Genomic DNA, 17,444 nt, shown 5'->3' with positions numbered 1-17,444 from the left:
TTCACAGACCTGTAGCGTATATTGCATATACCTTTACATATACATTATTGTGTATATATATATATATATATATATATATATATATATATATATATATATATATATAATATGTCTAATTTTTTCAGTCTCGTATTTGACATGCTCTTATTTCATGAATAAATGATTAGGCACTGCAACATATTTGTAATTTTTTAGTTTTTGAGCCATTTAGCTGCACACAGACTTAATCACCTAGAGATCGTGCCTGTGCAAGCAGCCAGTTAAACAACCGAAAACTCACCGCCTATCAATACTGAGCAAGATCATCAGCCAGTGTCTGTAATAGTTGGACAGCAGTTTATGAACACACATGAGACTTTATGACTAACTAAATGAAGTATTTCAATGTTAAAAAGAAAATGCTAGTAAGTTAGAATCTGAACTATAAAACGAACCATGTTTTTTAGAAAGGAGAAGAAATGAGATATCAAAATGAATATAAACTTCATTATTTTTATTTTGAAAGCTTAAGCAAGCAACTGACCAAAAGAATATGATGCTATGAAGAACATAACCATTTAAAGTACAAGAATAACATTATACCAAAAAAAAAAAGGTTCATAATAACTAAGCCTTCTGCATATCTTCCGGTATCATGACCATCACCTCCCCCTCCATCACCACTTTATCTCTGACAGAACAGGAAACAGAAATGAAAACAAATGACATTTTGATCTTCTTCACCTCTGCTTCAGCGACCACCTCCTCCCCGACAAACAAAGGTGCCGGGAAGCGAATTTCCTGGTAGAGAAACACACAGCCTTTGCCTGGCATTTTGGTTCCCAAAACTGCTGAGATGAGGCCGTTAATCAACACACCGTGAACAATAGGAGCTTCAAAAGAGGTCTTTTTGGCAAACTCAGGGTCTGTGTGGAGCGGGTTTGTGTCTCCTGTTAACTCAGCAAAAAGTGCAACGTCTCTGGCGCTGAAAACCTTCGTCAGCGAGGCTCGGTCTCCAACATGGAGCATTCTGAGGGCACTCGACTCTGGGATAAAGCGCTTCGAGGTCCCAAATACCGCTGTGCTCAGAACATGCTGCACACTTCTCCCAAACAGGGTTCTTCTGAGAATGAAGGCCATTTTCACATGGACTCTAATACAGCTCCATGTCACGACTGTTTCCAGATAAGGCTAACAAAAATGGCGAGACCTAGAAGGACAGATAATAAATGAAATAAACATTCATTAACATGATCCAATGTGGGTAAGTTCACTGTAAAAATGCAACGTGATTCCTTCTACTATGAAAGACGCTTGACCCCTGTGTAACTCCATCTTACAATTTTTCTCTTTTTCTTGTGTTCAAGTACTTGAGCTGCTTCCACACTAGATCCTGGCTCACATATCATTGCTGTTACTGTTTTCAAGCTTGGTAGGTATGTTAATTAGATCATTATTCTGCTAGATCTGCAGGTTTATACTTGCATGGAATTTATATTTCATGAGGCAAACCATGAAAGTTAATTTAAAGTTAAGGACAAACCCTTAAAAATTAATTTCGGGAGTTTTTGTGTAAAAACAATATTAAAAACCTACTAAAAAATGTGTTTTATGTAACATTGAGCTTCTGGAACAGTAAAAACATTTGAATGTAAGGTTTTGGAAGCGAGATGTAATTTATGGCAAGCGACGATCGCGGAAATTTTTAAAGAGAAGTTACCATGAGTTTTGAGTCTGTGCATTTTAACTCCATTCTACTGCACAGAGACAAACATGCCATTTTAAAGGTCAACATAGGAACCTGATTAACAGGAATGTTTTGCCTCTGATGTGCCATCTAGTGGAGGTCACCTAATTCTATAACCGTATATGAAAAAAATATGCATGCTACCTCCACATGTACGTTTACTGGGCCTTAGTGTCCACTCAGGAATAAAGTAGATGCATTCATGTGCAGGGAAATTCTGTGCACATATATTGCTGCCTCAGAGCAAAAAAGAAAAGAAAAAGGATTTATAAAAGAAAAAAAAAAGGATTTATAAAAGTGGAAGGAGTCACACGCACAGAATACTACTGCAAAATAGTACCACAGTGTACTAACGCCTAAAACGTAACAGTATGTACTGTAAGCATCTATCAAAGGTCAACATGACCATAAACATTTGTGTCCAGGCATCGCTTTCTCTGTCAGACTCATTACTGCCATCTGCTGGTACTTCAATGTTTTATGAGCATTGTAACAAAAGTTAAAGCTGAAGCTTCTACATTTAGGGATGCGAGTCGACTAGGATGCTGTACAAGAGAATTACACTTTGTCAGCTGCACATTCATGCTGCATATCTCCTGTTCTATCACATCAGAGTGCTTCATTTCTGGTGACTGGGAAGGCCAATGAAATGCACTTAACTCAACGTCGTGTTCATGGAACCAATGTGAGAATATTTGCTTTATGATTTGGGACATCATCATGTTGTAAGATGAGTACAGTTTAGTCATACAGTGCATGTCTGAGGTCACCAAGATTAATTCAAATTGATCTTGTATGAAGCAACCCAATGTGTGCCAAGAAACATTAAACACGATATTACACTAAGGCAGCTTGGATCCAAAAATCCATGCAGTTGATGCCAAATTCTGTAAATTTTAATTGCCTAGATTCCTGTTTGTGCCTGATGCTCTTATGGCATTGTGGCCCATCTGACTCAAGGTACAACAGTTTGCTTGTTTTAAGCTGCTTTTCTGAAATCAAACTGGTGATATACATTTTATTTTTTACCATTCCTTTTAAACTCTAAAATATTGGATGAAAATCCCAGGAACAAGATCAGCAATTACTGAAACACTTCAAAAGAAACCACTACCAATCATGCCAGTCATTAAAATCACATTTGTGTAAAGATTCACCTGCATCTGCAAGATTTTACCTGACAAATGATTGAATAATCGCATAAACAAGCAGAAAAAAATTGTTAATAGTTGTTATAATGTGGTTCATACTCATAGTGGGTAATCTATGCCTAGTAGATTCTACTAGGAATTGATTTCAATATAATTTTTATTAAAACACAATATAACATGAGTGTCACTAATGCTTAAACTGGAACAAATATAAGCCTAGAGTAAAATCCTTTTAAACCACTACAGCTGTGAGTAAAAGTAACTCCGGTTCAACGGTTACCTGCGTGACTCTAAAAGCACATGGTTTGTTTTCATATGCTCCAATCAGTGTTAGTGCACTCCACAATTTCACCAGACCCCTGGCGGAATATAAAAAGATCAGTATGTATTATACAAGTACAGATAATGTGCTGTGCAATATAATGTTAAAAACATGTTATAATAACATTTATTTACAACAATGAAATAACATTCATTATTTATGGGGGCGAACTTGAGCATTGTTTGTGCTCCCGAATTAAGCCGAAATAAATCGGTGACATAAGGACAGACATTTTACTAGGTTCATTATTTTGGCAAAATGTTTGAGTTGAAACACTAGGGGTAAATTTTTCGTAAGAATTTTAATAATCAAAATATTAAATTACTTTTTTGTGGTAAATTATGTAAATTTTTGGTTGGTTAGCCAAGGTTATGCTAATTGTATGAATTAAAAAACAAACAAACAAACAAAAAAAAAAAACACATTGCCTCTGTGCACAAAGCAAGGAACATGATGATCCCAAATAAGCAAATGATCCCAAATAAGTAACCAAAAATAGACAGAACTGCCCTGTGTAGCCGAAAGTAGTAACACTAATTTCTATGTTGTATTTTACAAAGAACAGAGAAATCACGAGGCTGGCTTGGATCCTGGTCAGTCATGGCGGAGGCATCATTAGGATTTGTGAACTTGTGAACTTCGTGATAACTGTGAACGTTTTTTAAGTTGTGCCAGTTGTCAGCCCCATTTTATATTTTAAAAAGATTAGACAAAATGTGTAGCGTACCTGTTATACACACGCAGTACAGCTGATAATGTGTGCTGATCGAATGTCAGCAAATCAAATGGTAAAGCAGCTCCAACCTACAACACAACACCAGCCTGATAAGTACTCACGTTCATCAATGCGAAGAACGATGATAAGAAAGCATTTAATAAAAGCAAATAAAATCTACTGTAAATTAAGTTGTCCTTACCTCTCCGTATAGGTCTTTAACTCCAGAGATGATGAACTGCTTAAACTGTTCTGGACTCAGGGATTTTTTGTCGTGATTTTCAAAATCTCTGAGCAGGAATGAAAAACCACATGCTATAAGATCAGGCTTCAGGTAACTGAAATGTTTTTTAAAGTGAACTGAAACACAAGAATCGGGGTGATTTGTCTATTCTAGTATTAGTATATACAACTAGCTTAAGACTGTCTGAGGCTTTGAGAAATACTTATTAGAATTTGTCACATTGAATGTAAAGTGTTTAATTAACATCACTGTTTTATTTGCTAATTTAAAGTTCCAAGAGTCATTTTCATTTATTTACACAGAGCCATGGTTTCTTCTTGGTATATAGATTGTATAGTTCTAGCCGTGATAAGAAACTGGCACCATTTGGTTAGAAATAAAAACCCTTTATATATATTGTGGTTATATATATTATATATAACCCTTTATTATATATTGTGTTTTTATTGGTTATCAACGCTCTTGTTGTCCTTCAGCTGCCTCCTGTTCAGGGAAGCCACAGAGAATCAGTCAATCTGCATATTTTGATCTGGCACATGTTTTATACCAAAGGTCATGTTTTATACCCAAACATGCCTCTACTGCAACTGTCTTCAGTTCCTGCTTGTTCTTGGGGCATTTTCCCTTCAGTTTTGTCTTCAGCAAGCGACATGCATGCTCAATCGGATTCAGGTCAGATGATTGACTTGGCCATTGCGTAATATTCCACTTTTTTCCCTTAAAAAACTCTTTGGTTGCTTTTGCAGTATGCATTGGGTCATTGTCCATCTGCACTGTGAAGTACTGTAAATGAGTTCTGAAGCATTTGGCTGAATATGAGCAGATAATATTGCCCAAAACACTTCAGAATTCATTCTGCTGCTTTTGTCTGCAGTCACATCGTCTATAAATACAAGAGAACCAGTTCCATTGGCAGACATACATGCCCACGCCATGACACTACTACCACCATGCTTCACTGATGAGGTGGTATGCTTAGGATCATGAGCAGTTCCTTTACTTCTCTTCCCATCACTCTGGTACAAGTTGATCTTGGTCTCATCTGTCAATGGTTTACATCTTGTGGTGAACCCTCTGTATTCACGCTGGTGAAGTCTTCTCTTGATTGTTGACTTTGACACACATACACCTACCTCCTGGAGAGTGTTCTTGATCTGGCCAACTGTTGTGAAGGGTCTGTTCTTCACCAGGGAAAGAATTCTTCGGTCATCCACCACAGATGTTTTTCGTGGTCTTCCGGGTCTTTTGGTGTTGCTGAGCTCACCGATGCGTTCTTTCTTTTTAAGAATGTTCCAAAGAGTTGTTTTGGCCACGCCTAATGTTTTTGCTATCTCTCTGATGGGTTTGTTTTGTTTTTTCAGCCTAATGATGGCTTGCTTCACTGTTAGTGACAGCTCTTTGGATCTCATCTTGAAGAGTTGACAGCAACAGATTCCAAATGCAAATAGCACACTTGAAATGAACTCTGGACCTTTTATCTGCTCATTGTAATTGGTATAATGAGGGAATAACACACACCAGGCCATGGAACAGCTGAGAAGCCAATTGGCCCATTACTTTTGGTCCCTTAACAAGTGTGAGGCACATATGGCAATTCCTACACGTTCACCTGATTTGGATGTAAATGCCCTCAAATTAAATCTGACAGTCTGCAGTTAAAGCACAACTTGTTCGTTTCATTTCAAATCCATTGTGGTGGTGTATAGAGCCAAAAATGTTAGAATTGTGTCAATGTCCCAATATTTATGGACCTGACTGTATTAAGAACAAAAAACAAGGAGGCCACACACCAATGTTAAGCTCAACAGCTACTTTACACTCACAGGTAGATCTTCAAGTAGTGGTACGTCGAGGTGTTTTTGTATACAACTCGTTCGTAAGACGCCGGTTTCTCCTCCATAACGTCCGAGCACCACACTGCTAGAGAAATAATACAGATAAAAAGCTGTGATTCGTAGAATTTTTTACACTCACATATACAACATGTTAAAGTAAACCCTATATTTTGGGTGGTTTTCCACCAAATGTGCCACATTTATGCCTTGTGAAGTTATTTTACACATATAGATGTAACTATAAGGAAACAAAAGCTGAAATTGTGATTTATTGTCTCATATCCAACTCTGAAAGACTTCAGTGCAAAAAAAATAAAATAATTGTCTTTTTGGTTCAACAAGATTTGAAGAGTTCTGTATATTTATCTCAGTGTCTCATCTCTAAATATTGTCTGTATGAGGTCTTTACTCAGCAAATACTATCTTACATTACATGGCATAATGTATTCTAATTTTATAATGTTAATGGTGAGAACTTGCACTTTTTCTTGCAATCTGCAACACCAACAATGTTACTTTCAGATCGAATCGGTTCGAAAGGTTCATTACAAAAGACGGTTCACGAGAACAATTCATTCACGAGGCAGACAAAACTATAGATAGTTGTCATAAAGCGACAACACAAATCGTTTAGTAGACAAAATTAAAGTATTCTGAAATTAGTCGAAACCACAGATATACCCAAAATCATCGTTTAACCAAACAACATAATCCTTGAAAATCTCGACTCATGAACCGAATCATCTAAATCCTTGATTCACCGAATCGTATCATAGCTTTCGTAGCATATTTAGCAATTTATTAAAGAAATAAAGATCTTGCGCAGAATTACGAATCACATGGACATATTAACCTACAGGTACATTATCGTGTTGTGATATCTACAAGTTTTACTGCCAGCACGTTAACGAGCTAGTTCTGTAAAAGTACAGAATTATTTCTGATAGCTACCTTGAACGTGTCCTACTTTAGCATGCGCAACACCATGCGCACATTTTGCAATGTTGTCGTAGAGCGGTGCACTCGCGAGTTTTCTGGATGCGCTCAAAAAACGCAGTCCACGGTGACGCCCGAAGTAAACAATTTTTAATTGTATTAATTAGAAAAAAATACATATATGTATATTAATAAGGCAAATATTTATATTTAATACACAAAAGATGCGATACATGGGAAAATAACAAATGAATAACGAATGAATTAACGAATGAATAAAATGTCCCTGATATTTTAGCAAAATGAAAACAATTATTTAAAGAAAACAATTAAATGAATGCATCAAATAATATTCTGTATGTAATTAATCACTGTAAGGGATAATTTAGCTCGTCACTGTAAGAGTTAACGAAATAGAGGGTGTGTTTATATTCTTGGAAGCTCATCTACTTCCTCAAATGTTGCTTTCTTTCACTTTTTGTTCTGTTGGTGTTACAGAAGAAAACCTAGAACAGAAAGTTACCAGCATAAAGGTGAGTAAAACTAACACACTTTATCTCCCTGTTTGTATGAAGTGTTAAACATCCTGCTTTGTCATTATTCTGTGTAAACATTTACACTATTATAATGTTACCTCTTGTCAACTCAACAACTCAAAGTGTTATGCTGGACTGTAAACAACCTAGTATACATTTGTAAAAGAATTGAAGGTAAGCAGAATTAACACAACCTTTATGGATTTTCTTGTAGTTTAAAGCATGGCTGTGCCCCACAACCACGTTAACCTGAAGAAAGGTACTTTAACATTATTTATTAACATTATTTATTATATATTTATTTGGAAATGTATAAGATTTCTACTACTACTACTACTACTACTACTACTACTTCTTTTTCTAATCATCATCTTGTTTTTAAGTAATTATGTAGCAACCACTTATCTTCTATATAATAGATAGATAGATAAATAGATAGATAGATAGATAGAACTTTATTGTCATTGCATAGCACAGATACACAGCGACAAATGTAAGTGCAGATAAATATATGTAAACATATGTACAGCATGTAATATAGATAGATATATACTGTATAGACATATATGTAAACATGAACAGCGAATAAATATAAAGGCTATAGCAGGTCAGAGATGTGTGGACAGTGTTGAAAGGTACACGTAAATGGTTCTGAGGCTATGACACATATATATATGGGCAGAATGTACAGAATGTACAGTAAGGTATATATAAATACACATAAATAAAATAAAATATACAATTGTTACTTACATATAAGAATGTTGTTAATTAATAAATAATAAATAATTTCTGTTATATTTAATATATACACTGTGGTTCAAAGGGGTTAGTCAGCACTGAAAATCTGGGAAAGTTTTAGAATTCTGAAATATTTAAAACAGAAATGAAAGTTTAATATCATGATTGATACTGGCCATGTTAACTGCTTTGTACACTGCCGATAATATTCTTAAAGTAAATGATCAAATTACAAAAAGTACACTTCAGCTGCCATGGACTCCACAGGTGCAAACCTGATAATGCTTTTGAGATTAAATACATCAAACAAATGCTTAATTAGAGATTACACATGAGGAAAATCTGACCTTTTGCACAAAGCAGTTAACACGGTCAATGTCACCAAACCGATTACATTTATATAGGTGCCTAGAAATAGTGCATAATATTATTAAATTACACATTTATTTCTTTATGTTCTTTAACATTCAAATTATTTATATCCAATTTTAAAGGTTTTCAATTTCAGATTTTCAGTGTAGCCTCACACATTTGAACCTCATTGTGAACCCCACACTTATGCTTTTTAACATTTTACATATTTAATATTCTAATTGATCTATCAATCCCTGGGCCTCAATAATGGGTGTTTAAATAAATCAGCACTTGATTAATCTGATATTTTTGATGTGTAAATCCCAGCGGAGGAAACAGCTCAGATGCTCAGCGAGGCCATCAATACAGGAGACAAAGCTGAGGCCATCCGATGTGTAGAGCAGCTGCTTATTCTGAAAGTGCCTGTGTGCATGCGGCTTACTCAGGAGGCGTATTCCCAAGCCTGCTTAAGGTATATTCACATCATCCTCCTTATGTTCGCTTCAATGTGACTAGAGATTCTGAAAGATGAACCCAGTGATCCACTGATTCACTGCAGGTTGAGAGTTGGTGTTGAAGATGCACAGTCTGATGCCTACATCACAATGCTGGTGACTCCTGGCATGACGATCTCAGAACTGAAACAGAAGGTACAAACTGCTCTCAGCATTGGGATTCATGTAGTGTTTGACTCTTAATAAAGTGCAGCCCAATGACACAATCAATGACCTCTAAGTGTGTGGTTAAGGATAGGTAGAAAGATTTGATTTGGCACTACTGAGCAGCATAGATTTAAATTCAGAGTGATGGTGTTACACAGGGCTGTTGATATTGGGGATGATTACTTCAATACTGCAATACTGTGTATTCTGCCAATGTATTAGGCATTGGCTGAGTTTTAACAGATCCAGGAAGTATTTTGCTGTTGCTGTTATGTAAGAGGTTGAAAGTGTAATCTTATTGGCATGTCAATTGCAAGTGAAATGATAATAACAGATAAAAATAGATTTGTTCTCCTTCAAGCGTTTCACCACGTCAAGCCTAATCTGTAGTAACTGAAGAAGTGAGAAGAGCAAGCGGTTGATTTTTGCTAGTTAATTTAAAAGCTTCTAGTTCAATTGTTTCATAAAAACAGTTAATTAATACCACATCACTCCTAAATTTGGAGTTTTCTGGCAGATTGTTGAAAAAAGCTGTAAATATCCCTGACAGAGAACTTACTGGTATAAACTAGCAATAATGGACTGCGGAGTAAAGGATGTTTGACCATTTCCACTTCTGTCACTGACAGTAAACCAGATGAATTATGTTTCCTGTTTGGGAAATGGAGATATTATGCAACAAGTGTAAATTGTATTTCCTCCTGGTATATTTTTGTTTTATTTTGCTTTGGTATTCTGTGTCTGAGGTATTGCAAAGGTGTGATATTTCTAATAATTAATTGAGCTTTTGTTCAGGGGTGAATGAAGCACGCTGTGCATTTTAGACTTTATTACAGATGGAAGATTTAGGTTTAATAAAGGTTTGAAATAATGGTGTAAATGACAGTAATAATCCATCATTGCTGTACAGTTATTGCAGATCTTTTGACAGCGATCAGTAGTCTGGAAAAACTCTTTCTCCATACGGCACTTTCAGAATCGAAATCTGAGATCGGTGATTGTGGAGTAGATTTCCGTCGACTAAAGGTCTTCGAGAATGATTTTATTCCCTTTACCAAAGCAGCACCAGCACAAGACTTTCAAATGTGTTTTTTAACCAAAGTTATTTCATAAGGTTTTTTTTTTCTCTTATACCATATATTATGTGCATGTTCTAACACATTAGCACTCCCGTAGTAGCACATCTACTACAGAAGTGATACATGATAACTGGACCTCACTTGTTTTGAGGCTGTTCTACAGTGCGTCACTGATTGTTGAAGTTACGATTTGGGGAATGCAACAATAACTCTGGTTCAATACTCTTTCAGGAATGCAGTCAGTCTTCATTGCATTGGAAAAAGTCCTATTTGAAAGTGTTGTACTTCTGAAAGTGTATAAGTGTGTGTTGATTTTCCACATGTTAATAAGAATTACACAAATATGAGTAATCATAGACCTACAAAATTTCTTATAAAATATCTTCATCCAAGTCATCTTAATGAGCAAAAGGTTGTGGAATGAACTTCACCACAGAGTCCGGACAGCTGAGAATTCAGTCTCCTGAATCCTCTAGCCATACAAACATTATTGTTTATGTTTATAACTGTGCGATGATCTGCTTTTCTTCTTTACTAACAGATTAGCCAAGACTATGGCTTCCACCCTTCAGTACAGTGCTGGATCATAGGGAAGCGTTTTGCTAAAGATGAAGACACACTGTTTAGCCACAACGTGACCAGTGACGACGATCAGGCATTTCTCTTCATTAGGTCCTCCCATTCTGTCAGCCTGAGCCGAGAACAGCAGAAACAAGAGGAGCAGGACAGGAAGATAGGCGGTATAATTACTTTCTCTTAACTCTTCATTTAACCTGGACTATGTTCTCTCTATTTAAGTGTATTAAATTACAAACTGCTTTATGAATTTGACTGATACACAAAGATACACACCTCTTAGCTGAATTAGGTCTGGTCGTGATTATATGCTATATGTACATCTGAAAATGTGAAAATTTAAACATTGCAGCCTGAATGCCAGCTGATTGCTTTTATTGCTGTCTCAGGTATTATTGAGAACATAGAGGTTCTCAGTAGAGGTACAGCAGAACCAGGAGCTCGATGCAAACAACCTCAAGGGTCTCCTGTACGAAAACCTTGCCCAGTACCTCCCCCCAAACCAGTGGTGAGGTTTCAACCCTCCTGTTTGTCATGTTTTGGACATAATTCAAAGTACTTTGTGCTGAAAGTATAGATGAGCATATGAACATGCATACATCTGTTTGTATCATTGTGATAATAGTCACATTAGTCACACTAGCAAAATGTCTGTGTTGTGGCTCTAGGTAGGATGGTCTTGTTCGCAGTGCACATATAGGAACAAACCAACACGACCAGGGTGTGCAATGTGCAGTGCTGAGAGACCAGAAAACTATAAAATACCAGATATATACAAACCAGATGAAGAGGAAGCACGTAGACTTCAGCGAGAAGAGCTGGCCAGTCTTCAGTATGAACAGGTTAGACTGGTATTTTTCTATAATACGTATTATCCTATTTAGAAAGGTGGGAGTAGTTATTTGAGTAACAAAAATTGTCATTCTTCTCGGACCTTTCTGACTAGACGCTAGAGATTGGTCTAACTGAAAAATACCGGAGGATCATCAGAAAACTCTAAGAAAGTCTTAGTTACAGTTTAATCACCACAAAGCCAGGAGCATATTTGTAAAATATCTGAAGTCAATTTTTAATATATGAAGTGAATGGTGTGTGAACAGGAACCGCCAGTAAATTTCAATTTCTCGCTTTCCAAACCAGTTTGATTGGAAAAATACAATTCAACTTTAAGTTCAAATGTATTTGTATAGCACTTTTAACAATTGACATTGTCTCAAAGCAGCTTTACAGAACATAAAAATAAGACAAAAGGTTAATATAAACATGAATATAATACAAAAATTCGAGATTAATATTAGATATTTAAACATGTTTGTATTTATCCCCAATGAGCAAGTCTGAGGTAACTCAGGCGATTGTGACACGGAAAAACTTCCTTTGGATGGAAAAGGAAGAAACCTTGAGAGGAACCTGACTTAAAGGAGGTGTGAAAATATACAGTCTGACAGTCTGTCCTCAAAGAAAACATGTAGTTTGCAACTCCTCTTAGTATGTCCGAATAATTCATGACGCGAAATCTAACTGTAGCTGGTAAATCTCTAGATATCTCAGGATCCTCACATGGTTGGTCTCATCTCAGTGAAGGTCCGAAATCTTTATGGCACGGAAGACAATCGGAGCTGGTGCAATTTCTGGATGTCTCAGGATGGGTAGAAAGAGAGAAGCAGTGGAGAGGAATTAGTGTAGCTGCTGTTCGCAGTATTAGCAAGCACTAGATGATAATGTGCATGTATTAGAGCACAAGATTATGGGAAGAATGTGTGTGTACACCTGACTAAAGAGAAGTTTTTAATCTGCGTTTTAATTAGGTTATCTCTGTTTCATATAACGCATTATAATAATAGGCATCAGATGATCTTTTGTAATAATGTTTGATAACCAAACATGTTTGTTACAGATGTATGAATCAAGAATCAAACACTTTGTATGTGATTTCTATGTTATAAGAAAGCAAAGCAAAGCCATTGATTGTGTTTTATTCCTCTTACGCCACTGTAATATTCCAGTAAATTTGAAGAAATAGACATTATTATTATTATCAGTTTATAGTCACATATCATGTTGTGAAATACCCATGAAACCAGTTAGTTCCTGTTTGCTCTTGGAATGACCGATATAAACACCACACAGTTATTCCATCACACAGTCATACGTTTAGTTTGTTACAAAAATAAATGCGAATCATAGTCCTTTATCTATAGACATTCCTGTGGTGGGAAAATTAGTTACTATAGAGAAAGATAATATTCTTAACCACTGAGATTGTGTATCTAAGGATTTATTACAATCTATTTGCTAAGCCTGTTACGCGGATGTCTGGTACTGGAATCTTACAGAAAATCTGGAATTGAAACAGCTGTAAAATTCATATTTAGGTGCATTTTGATATGTGACATTATTTCTGAAATTGTAGCTGTCTAATATCGGATTATAAAAACCACACATTGTTGCTGCTTTCTGAGTCTCTGTATTATTTTAATATGTGTTGATGAAAACTCTCAGTCCATCATAGAGGAGCGAGAGAAGAATTTCCTCACTCTGATAGAGACAGACAATCAGGACCTGGTTAGGAACTCAGAGGAGTTTTCCTGCCCCGTCTGCTGCGAGGATGTCCAAGAAGGACAGGGCGCCACTCTTCGAGAGTGCCTTCACAGCTTCTGCAGGTAATAAATAACCACCACTAACTCACCACTAAATCATAAATGTGAGAAAAGTGACTATGGGACAATTTGGGTTTCGCAGAGAGTGTGTGAAGATGACCATTCTAAACTGTGTGGATGCCGAAGTGCTGTGTCCTTATGCAGACGGGGAATACTCCTGTAATTGCATGCTTCAGGACCGAGAGATTAAAACAGTAAGAGCAGTAAAAAACACTTCAGTGCAATAAATTCTGAAATATAAAAATGTCTTCACTTTGATGGGGAAAGGGAATGATATGTGTAGTCAAGTTCTGTGGAAACACCTACCCCGAACAGCACCATTACCCACAATGCCATTCAACTACCTGCTTTAAAACTGCATTCTTGAATTTTGTTCAGAGCCTCGAAGAGCAGCTCACAGAATTAATGAGAATATCAACAAGTCGACAAATAAACAGCAGAATGTATAATCACATTATAGATATTTTAATAAAATCATATATTCATTTGTTCGAGGGTGGATTTTTTCTTTTACAGTGTCTTGCAAAAGTATTCATACCCACTGAACTTTTCCACATTTTGACACGTTACAACCACAAAGAAAAAATGCATTTTATTGGGATTTTATGAAATAGACCGAAAGAAAGTGGCACATAAATGTGAAGTGGAATGAAAATGATAAATGGTGTCCAAATTTTGTTTATAAATAAATATCTGAAAAGGGTGGCATGCATTTGTATTCAGCCCCACTGAGTCAATACTTTGTAGAACCACCTTTTGCTGTAATTACAGCTGCAAGGCTTTTGGGGTATGTCTCCATATTGGTCCATCACATAAAATCCTAATAAAATACATTTTTGTTCATGGTTGTAATGTGTCAAAATGTGAAAAAGTTAATTGGGTATGAATAGTTTTGCAAGGCACTGTAATTACACAGATCAATCAGATGATGTCCGTTATGAGGATAATATACTGTACACAATATGCTAGTAAAGCATCTGTGTTTAAATAAATATCTTATTTTCTAAATAATAAAGTAGGAACAAACAAATTTTCATTCAGAGGCAAAGAATCATAAGGGCAAAAATGTGACATTGCTTAATGCGGTGTTGATTGTTTAAATGATTTATAAACAGTGATTTATGACAGCGGGGTTAGACACCACAAGTTCACAAATCAAATCACTTCTTTAACTGGTTGTCTAAAGTACAACTTTTACAACCAAAATCAGATCAAACTTTATGATATCATCCAAATTCCAATAAAGCGAATGAGAAATGCCTGGTGTCTGAAACAAAAAAGTGATTTCAGTATACGATACACATCTTATACACATCTTATACACATACACCCTCCATAAAATGTGGAAAAAGCATGTGATTTAATTTTGTAGTGTGTATAAAATTAACCTGGTATTTTACTAGGTTCTACTAGCTATGAAACATACAGACATTTTATTTTATTTTATATCCATTGCTAATCCAAGTACTGAACGTAGTCGAATGATTTTTAGTGTAAATTTTACCCTTGAGAATGAAGGAAATTTCTCTCTTCCAGCTCCTGTCACCTGAGGAATACCAGAAGTTTTTAGAGTTGAGGTTGAATATTGCAGAGTCACGCAGTGAGAACAGTTACCACTGTAAAACCCTGGACTGCCCCGGCTGGTGCATATTCGAAGACGACGTCAATGAGTTTGCCTGCAACATCTGCAAAGAGACCAACTGCCTCCTCTGCAAGGTTGTTAAGTCTGCAGAGTTTCAAATCTGAAATGTGCTTTCTGCATTTTCAGGATTATAACATGATTATAAACATACAAGAAAAGGTATATTAAGGTGTCTTCTGTAGGCAATTCACAAAGACATGAACTGTAAACAGTACCAAGATGACCTTCGCCTCAGAGCAGAGAATGATGCTGCAGCCAAACAAACCACAGAGATACTAGAGGTAAACCAACCAAGACACATATACACACCAACTATACTACAGTAGTTACATTGATGTAAATATACACTACATACATGTTATATATAAGACAACAAATTTGACAGAATCTAGCGTTTCGAATCTAATCTAACCTCAGGTCTAGCCGAAAATATGAAATACCTGCTATTGGAAATGCTAGAAATTGAAGTTTCTTATAAACTTATAAAAGCATATAAAACATTTATCCCTAATGAGAATCTAGAGGTGACAATGACATGGAAAAAATCGGTATCTTAGGAGTAGCAACTATGGTTATTGTCACTTAATAGTTAAGGACAATGTAGATAGTGTGAGTCACTGAGGAACTCCATGTAATTTTTTTTTTATTTCTCAGGAAAACGACTTTAAAAATAAGGACAGCCAACGTGTCTTGACTACATGTATGGAATATAGTGTTACCGTTACAGTTTGCTAACATGCCCTGTGTTTTGCAGACGATGTTGCAGAATGGTGAAGCCATGTACTGTCCCAAATGCAAAGTGATCATCCAGAAGAAAGACGGCTGCGACTGGATCTGCTGCCTCATGTGCAAGACGGAAATCTGTTGGGTGACCAAACAGGCCAGATGGGGTCCTCAGGTAACTGTGTTAGTGTTATAGAGTCCCTTGTATCTGCAAAGCCAATCCCTTGCAGGAAGAATAAGTAAAGAATAAAAATGCATGAGTTGTTATAACATGAGCAATGATTAGGTGCCAACGGGCTTTAAGCAGACTGCTTACCGTTACCATCCTGAAGCAGATTATTGTCCAATACCAGCAACTTCCGGGTGTTTTAACACTTATAACACAATTTGCTGACAATTATTTACTTACAAGTTACTTATGTTATACTGTAGCAGCTATAGCAGTCATGCCGCAGAAAACACACAGAAACATCTTTACCTCTGACTAACATTCCTTCAGTAATTGTTAAATAAATTTATTCTCAACAATCAACAGTAAATTGTACCTAATTGAGCTCCTGCAATAAGAATAAGTTGTTACTATAGAAACCATAACATTACATAACGAGTGCATTAATATAACCCAGTCATAATAGCTGTCAAAGCTCCTGAGATTAAACATCAATCAACAACTTGTGACCTATCAGATTTGAGCATTGAACAGAGTTGTTGTAAAATGTATTATATGAGAATGTATAGTTGCTGTGGATTTATTTCTCAGCCCCTGATGTTATTTGATGTCATAGTAATACCCTCTTGTTCTTCCTCAGGGTCACGGAGACACGTCAGGTGGATGTAAATGTCGCATCAATGTTGCCCCTTGTCACCCAAATTGTCAAAACTGTCACTGATCTCTAATCTCCACTGTGGGGACACATCATATTTCCACGGACACTGTAGACTAAAAGGAAATAACTTACCAGATTCTTTAACTAACAGACTGAAGCTGTTCATCCGCAAGCACGTATCAATAATCGTGGTGGAATTATGAATCATAATTTGAGTATGTGATTCTAATTTTTATAACCTTTAAATGAACCGTTTACAAAAAACATCGTCATCTTCATAATAGGGGTTTGTTATTTGGGTATATTGATGATCAGTTTGTTGTTTTTGTATGATGACCAAAGCAAATCTTGCACATTACGGTATTTAGCATTGTTGAGTTGAACTTGCACATGATTAAGTAGTTCTATATTAAATTGCACAACATGACCACTAGCCTTACTGTGGGGTGGAAAGAATTGCCATTCCATCATCAGGATTTGAGCTCAGGATCTCCTGATAATGTTGTGTCAATCAGGAGCTTTGCATATATTTGCATTATTCTATAAATAAGCATTAAATATTGAGACGTGTGTAAGGAGTTAACCCACAAATATGCCTTAAAAAAGTAGCCATTGAATGTAAGCGTGTCTTTGTAAATGTACGTCATTACGTGCGTCAAACTAAACTTTCATAACATTTGTAATAATAATAAAAAAATACTAATTTGTGACAAAT

The 17,444-nt window shown here is 36.1% G+C and overlaps 3 protein-coding genes across 8 annotated transcripts; 1 reads left to right on the top strand and 2 right to left on the bottom strand.

Annotated features, from left to right (window-relative positions):
• Positions 1 to 478: 478 nt before the first annotated feature.
• On the bottom strand, positions 479 to 1,119 carry LOC113639071 (hydroxyacyl-thioester dehydratase type 2, mitochondrial). The gene has a single exon (XM_047807833.1). It carries the CDS (start codon positions 1,117 to 1,119, stop codon positions 607 to 609), a length of 513 nt encoding a protein of 170 aa, XP_047663789.1. The 3' UTR covers positions 479 to 606.
• On the bottom strand, positions 479 to 6,984 carry rpp14 (ribonuclease P/MRP 14 subunit). 2 transcript variants are annotated; one of them, XM_027140741.2, is made up of 6 exons: positions 6,945 to 6,984; positions 5,982 to 6,078; positions 4,117 to 4,204; positions 3,927 to 4,003; positions 3,158 to 3,236; positions 479 to 1,189 (listed from the first exon to the last, which is right to left on the bottom strand). In XM_027140741.2, exons 2-6 carry the CDS (start codon positions 6,056 to 6,058, stop codon positions 1,133 to 1,135), a joined length of 378 nt encoding a protein of 125 aa, XP_026996542.2. In that variant the 5' UTR covers positions 6,059 to 6,078; positions 6,945 to 6,984; the 3' UTR covers positions 479 to 1,132. The 2 variants fall into 2 exon arrangements, with proteins under 2 accessions (XP_026996542.2, XP_026996540.2); XM_027140739.2 differs by lacking the exon at positions 6,945 to 6,984 and adding an exon at positions 6,675 to 6,699.
• A 437-nt stretch (positions 6,985 to 7,421) lies between these two features.
• On the top strand, positions 7,422 to 17,443 carry rbck1 (RanBP-type and C3HC4-type zinc finger containing 1). Of its 5 annotated transcripts, XM_027140734.2 has the most exons (13): positions 7,422 to 7,462; positions 7,680 to 7,724; positions 8,888 to 9,032; positions 9,120 to 9,210; positions 10,843 to 11,041; positions 11,267 to 11,385; positions 11,546 to 11,719; positions 13,380 to 13,540; positions 13,620 to 13,731; positions 15,074 to 15,253; positions 15,362 to 15,460; positions 15,934 to 16,077; positions 16,712 to 17,443. In XM_027140734.2, exons 2-13 carry the CDS (start codon positions 7,688 to 7,690, stop codon positions 16,790 to 16,792), a joined length of 1,542 nt encoding a protein of 513 aa, XP_026996535.1. In that variant the 5' UTR covers positions 7,422 to 7,462; positions 7,680 to 7,687; the 3' UTR covers positions 16,793 to 17,443. The 5 variants fall into 5 exon arrangements, with proteins under 5 accessions (XP_026996535.1, XP_047663769.1, XP_026996536.1 ...); XM_047807813.1 differs by lacking the exon at positions 11,546 to 11,719; XM_027140735.2 differs by lacking the exon at positions 9,120 to 9,210 and having other exon boundaries at positions 7,428 to 7,462.
• The last annotated feature ends 1 nt before the right edge of the window (position 17,444 follows it).

This window comes from Tachysurus fulvidraco, chromosome 2 (genome assembly GCF_022655615.1).
Source record: "Tachysurus fulvidraco isolate hzauxx_2018 chromosome 2, HZAU_PFXX_2.0, whole genome shotgun sequence".
Taxonomy (NCBI): domain Eukaryota; kingdom Metazoa; phylum Chordata; class Actinopteri; order Siluriformes; family Bagridae; genus Tachysurus; species Tachysurus fulvidraco.
Note: the sequence above shows the minus strand (reverse complement) of the source record. Positions and strands in the feature narration are given on the sequence as shown.